This window comes from Gossypium raimondii, chromosome 3 (genome assembly GCF_025698545.1).
Source record: "Gossypium raimondii isolate GPD5lz chromosome 3, ASM2569854v1, whole genome shotgun sequence".
Classification (NCBI taxonomy): Eukaryota; Viridiplantae; Streptophyta; class Magnoliopsida; order Malvales; family Malvaceae; genus Gossypium; species Gossypium raimondii.
This window is the reverse complement of record NC_068567.1, coordinates 9257842-9263878: the sequence shown is the minus strand read 5'-3', so window position 1 is coordinate 9263878 and position 6037 is coordinate 9257842. Positions and strand designations below refer to the sequence as shown.

Genomic DNA, 6037 nt, shown 5'->3' with positions numbered 1-6037 from the left:
ATATAATTAAATTATTTTGAAATTTAAAGATCAGTTTAAAATAAAAAAACATAATTTAAAATATATGGTGCAATTAATTATTTTTCATTTTACATTATCATAAATGGGTACCTCAATTTTAGTGAATGGATAATTATTTGGTGAAGAATTTTATTTTATTTTATTTCTAATATCAACTATCAACCTTTTAAAATTATAACATATATATATTAATATTATTGTATTTTATTGGTAAAATGCCATGATTTTTAATTAAAATAATTTAACTAATACATCCTATCGTTGAGAAAAAAAATTTGATATAGATTTTCAAGAATAATCTTCCGTTAGGTTTGGTCCACTGGGAGTTGACATTTTGAGTAACCCCATCGACTTCCAAGCTCTTTCTCGTGTAAAAATGGCAACTTGTCTTGTTGTAGCCAACTCCTTGTTCCGTCCACCCAAACCCATCCTCCCCCATAAACACCACCCTCTTCAACCCATCTCCAGTCACTCCCTACCCAAATCCCCCCTCAATTCCACCTTCCTTAAACCCCATTTTTCCCACTCAGATTCTTGCAGATTCCGATTGATTGCCCCAGCTTCCCTTGGGGAAACCGATGCCTCCTCAGACGAGCCCCTTCCTTTGGTCGGTGAAGACTCTGCCGCCTTCGATTTGGGGACCCAAAACATTGTTTCTTGGGTTTATTTTACTATTATTTTGGGTGTTGTTCTTTTTGTTCTTGATGTTATCTGGATTGATAATTCTACTGGTTTTGGAAAAGCTTTTATTGATGCTGTTTCGACCCTCTCCGACAGCCATGAGGTCAGCTTTTCTTTATCTACTTCTGGTTTTGGATAATTATTTCCCAAATTTATGCCCTTGCCTTGTTCCATCAAAACATGTAATTCAATTATATTGTTTATACTGATATTTGAGTTCAATTCATATTTTAATTATTTAAGTGAATATTTGAGTTCAATTAAGCTTGCGAAAACTTCATTTAAGTAAATATCTTATTGAATTTTCTTATTTAAAGTAGTTCATACTTCATAGACACATGACAAATATACTGAAGAATGTTTGTCCAACAACTAGAGCTCTAAAACAATTGGTGCTGGTCTTGAAGGTCTCTATCTGTGATGAAATGTCGGTTTGTCACCTTTACTTGTTGAAGTAAAAATACAAAATTTAAGATGCATCTGAGTGTTTGAAGTGATACAGATGCAATTCTATCTGCCGGAACTCGTTCGTGTATCAACAATTCAGATAGTTTCAACACTTTAGCAGTCCACTAGTCGGATAGATTTTCTTAAATTATGTACCAAAAGTTAACTTTTGCCATTGACCAAATGACCTGGACTGCTTCAACTCTCCCCTGTTCGTTTATAGGATACATTCAACCAACTAATTTCTGCTCATGAGTGATTATGGAATCTCTTTTGAATTATGGAATCTCTTTTTCCATTACAAATGCTAATGAGTGATTCCTTGCGCTGTTATTGATATTAGTTTTTGGTTTCATATCTACCTTGTACAAAGGATTTACTCGTTTTTCTGTGGAATTAGCTTTTTACCTCACAGTGTTCTTGGAGTGAGCTCATAAGTTACACAGTTGTTTTATGTCATTAACCATCAACGGCTTCATGCTTTATTGTTGTCATTTGTGTTATTTTCTTTAATAGGGCTTTGATAATCACTATTTTATTCTCAAAACCTTCTTTGGCAGATTGTAATGTTGGCCCTCATTCTCATATTTGCCACTGTCCATAGTGGCTTGGCTAGCTTTCGGGACATGGGCGAGAAGATCTTGGGAAAACGTGCATACCGTGTTCTATTTGCTGGCGTATCCCTTCCGTTGGCTGTTAGCACAGTTGTGAGTTCGAAATTTATTACACTGGATGATGGCACTCTCATCTAGAGTTGATTTTGTGGGACATGATGTCTTGTGGCTTTAGTTTGAAATTCATGGCCTCTCAAGGGCATGGTAGAGTTCATTCTGGCTTTGACTTTTTGTGATTGCATTGCAGGTGTACTTCATCAACCACAGGTATAATGGAGTGCAGTTATGGCAGCTTCAAAATGGTCCTGGAGTCCATCAACTTGTTTGGCTCTCGAATTTTATTTCCTTCTTTTTCCTATATCCTTCTACCTTTAATCTATTAGAGGTAGCAGCTGTTGACCAGCCGAAAGTGCATCTGTGGGAAACTGGCATCATGAGAATCACCCGGCATCCACAGGTTCACCACTATTATCTTGGCATTAACGTCCATTTTTGTGTGTTGGATCTTCGTAGTCATTTTGTGTCATGAATATCAAACTGATGTTTAAGGCTATTTGCCATATTCCTGCAAATAGATAACTGAAGAGGTGGTGCACCATCGTAGAACATACTCTTGAACTGGAATACGTATACTCCCCCCCCCCCCGGGCCCCAGCTTAAAGCACGTCATTTCCATACGAAATAGAATAATTTGTTTGTTTACCATTTTCAGGAATCTTCTCATAGAACACTTTCTGTTCCTTCTTCGATATTGCCATATTGTATACCCGTTGTAATTTTCCTCTCTTTTCAGATGGTAGGGCAGGTAATCTGGTGCTTGGCCCACACAATTTGGATTGGAAACTCTGTAGCTGTTGCAGCCTCCGTTGGTTTGATCGGACATCATCTATTTGGCGTATGGAATGGTGATAGGAGACTAGCTGTACGACATGGGGAGGCTTTTGAAGTTGTAAAGAAGCGAACAAGCATCATCCCTTTTGCAGCAATCCTCGATGGCCGCCAAAAATTGCCCAAAGATTACTACAAAGAATTCATTCGATTGCCCTATTTGGCTATCACTGCAATGACACTAGGTGCATATTTTCTGCATCCGGTAATGCAGGCAGCTAGTTTCCGGCTCCATTGGTAGCGCAACAGGCTTTATTAAACGAAATTGTATATAAAGACAGACAAAACTGGCATATTGAAGTTGAGATCATGGATACATAGGTAAAAGCATGTATGCTTTGTTGTAATTTGCAAATCTGTAAATGATACTTATTAGATGCCATCAAATAACTTACCGCAGTTGTTTCATGAGCAAACCCTAAAATCATAGATTAGAACATCATCACAATTATACAAAGACCTGAAGGGGAGAAATTAAAAAGGAAAAATGACGCATCAAAGTTCTGTCAAAATTTAAAGCTTTACATATATTGTTATTCGAGGTACAACATGTTTCCTGCATATGCATTCATATAGTCCCCCCCCCCCCACCCCTCCTAAGCTAAGCTTTGCTAAAATGGCTCTTAGGCGTCAACCACCCAGCATCATCGCCATTAGGACTGTTATCTCTACCGATGTTCAAAATATTTTCACTGTATTTACACAGATTTGATTTGATCCTCACTGTTGGTCTCGTCGATGGCAAAACCGGAAGTGGTGCTTCACCTCTGAGAATCCTGGCAGCTTCTTTCACTGTGGGTCGTTTTTCATGGTTGGGATGAACACAGTAAAGTCCGACAACAAGCATCCTCTCCATCTCTGAGACAATAAACCTCCCTGAAAGTCTTGAATCAGCAGCCTCAAGTAGTTTCTTTTGCGCCCATAGGTCCCAAACCCAGTCAACAAGCACTGTTTTATCATCATCCACAGGCCTCTTCCCAGTGGCCACCTCAAGCACCACCACGCCAAAGCTGTAAACGTCGGTTTTCACTGTTGGAATACCACAATAAACATACTCAGGTGCGAGGTATCCTATAGTTCCTGCTGGTATTGTAGCTTCTCTTGAACCACAATTGTGCTCATAAACTTCAGCTAAACCGAAATCCCCAAGCTTGGCATTGAATTCATCATCAAGCATTATGTTGCAGCTTTTTACATCTCTATGTATAATCTGCCTTTGACATTCTTCATGTAGGAATGTAAGAGCAGAAGCTACGCCTAGAACTACCTTTAATCTTAAGCTCCATGAGAGGAAAGTTGATGAATCTGTGTTTCTATGGAGGAGTCTGTCAAGGCTTCCATTGGCCAGAAACTCATAGATCAACACTAACTCAGATCCCTCACAGCACCACCCTTGGAGCTGAACCAAGTTCTTGTGCTTTAAGCAACCCGCCATAGCGGCAAACTCGGTGGTAAACGGATTATGAGTGAACGCTTTTCGGTTGGACTGATCGAACCGCTTGACTGCAACAGCCCCACCAGAAGGGACAGACCCTCTATAAACAACTGCTGAAGCACCTTCACCAACAATTCTGTTCCTATGAAACCCCATTGTAGCTAATTTGATCTCTGCAAGTGACCATCTTGTTGGAACATTAGTCATTTCAACTCTAGTTTGTTCTCTTTTGCTTCTTCTGCCACCACTTCTCTCTTTCCTCACTGCAACGAAACAAAGGACCGGAACTACTATTATAATGACAACCGAGACAACCAAGGATCCGAATAGAAGTGCCATGTTCCCAATCTTGAAACCTCTTTTATGAGTACCATAAATCTGAGAGCTAGTGTTAGATGAATCCTCTGGAAAGCACATGGAACAATAGCCAAGCTCAACTGAATCCATTGGATTGTTATAAGTGGTGAATGTTTTGAACTGCCAATGATCAACAAGGTGCATTGATGAACCTAGTCCATTAGAAGCAGAGAAACCAACATGCATATATTCCTTGAATTGCCTGGAAAGGTCTATCTGGGCAACAAGAAGAGGACTTGGAGGCTTACTTGATGAATAACTAAGCCATATCTGAACCAACTTGGCTGAATCCCCATACTCAATCCAAGCTGTTATCTTTTTCCCTCTTTTAAGATCAAACCCTTTTGACAAAACATCAACTGCAGCCAAAGAAACAATGGAGTTAACATCAACACCAACATGATTACCATTGATGTCACCAAGTGAAGGGTTGAAACTGGTATCGAACTCCACAGCAAAGTAAGGATCTTGAGAGCTCAAGTCATCAAGTTGTGGCAGTCCCATGTAGCCATTGAAGAAGCTGAAAGAATCGGGTCGGGAAGTGACCAAGAAAACGATGCCGTCCCCGAAAGGACAAACGGGGTTTGGGATGATGGAGAAAGAGAAACGACATGTGAAGGAGGCGTTGTCTCTGGTACGGAGATCAATGAAACGGATGGGGTAAGCGTAAAGAGCTCGTCCGATGTGGGAAGGTGAAGAAGATGGGAGACAGGTGGTTTCTTGAGTGAGGCAAATACCATCGGTACTAAAGAAAGCGCCATCGTAGAGGGTGATATTATTAGGTGGGAGGAGAGGGAAAGTGAAGTTGAAGAGGGAAAAAAGGTTGACCCAGAAGAGAAACAGACAAGAAAGTAGCATTGTGAAAAGAAAATGGTGATCAGTTCTTGAGATAAACAGTGTGAAATCTTGGAATAAAGTAGTGGGGAAAAGGAGACTTGTTGGTTGGTTGATCTTCCATGTTGTTTGTGTTTGTTGATGAATCTTGTTTGTCTACAACTTTAACCATCGGGAATCCAGGACAGAATGAGAGCAAAGGGAGGTGAAACGCAGCAGTTAAAAGCCACAGTGAATTATAAACATATTATCATCCTCAATTTTTTATCCCCATATAAACTTATTTATTAAAATAAATAAATATAAACTATGAGGCATTCAATGAAAAAGTATCTAAAATTGTATTTATAAAAAATAAATAAGATTTTAGACATCATACAAAATGCAGATGTATGCTTCATCATCCTTAATGTTTACCTTCTCATGAATAACATATTAGGTTTAAATCCACCATCCAATCATCGCAAGCCTTCAATAGAAAGCTTCTCTTGCGCAGCTAAGGTGTTTGATTGCTCAAATCTTCAGTTGGAGTTCCTCAAGCGGTGAAGTTTAGGCAACAATCTAAAGTCTCTGGATGTTTCATGGTGGTCAGTTGTATGGCCATTGAATAGCTGATCACCATTCCCCCACTACTTCTAGCCATGTCCCTGAAGCTTGTCTCCAGCATTTTTCCCACAAGTGAAGAGGTTGTCGAAATAATATAGTTTTGGTCCATAAGCTGGGCCATGCCTTGGCGTCAGGTGGTGATAGATGCTCGAGT

The 6037-nt window shown here is 39.5% G+C and overlaps 2 protein-coding genes across 2 annotated transcripts; one reads left to right on the top strand and one right to left on the bottom strand.

The window, feature by feature from the left end:
• The first annotated feature begins 307 nt into the window (after positions 1 to 307).
• On the top strand, positions 308 to 3059 carry LOC105797062 (15-cis-zeta-carotene isomerase, chloroplastic). Its single transcript, XM_012626992.2, has 4 exons — positions 308 to 805; positions 1710 to 1856; positions 2011 to 2220; positions 2557 to 3059. The coding sequence occupies exons 1-4, from the start codon at positions 398 to 400 to the stop codon at positions 2890 to 2892; spliced, it is 1101 nt and encodes a 366-aa protein (XP_012482446.1). The 5' UTR covers positions 308 to 397; the 3' UTR covers positions 2893 to 3059.
• LOC105797059 (L-type lectin-domain containing receptor kinase S.6) lies at positions 3012 to 5544 on the bottom strand. The gene has a single exon (XM_012626990.2). It carries the CDS (start codon positions 5299 to 5301, stop codon positions 3253 to 3255), a length of 2049 nt encoding a protein of 682 aa, XP_012482444.1. The 5' UTR covers positions 5302 to 5544; the 3' UTR covers positions 3012 to 3252.
• Positions 5545 to 6037: the final 493 nt, after the last annotated feature.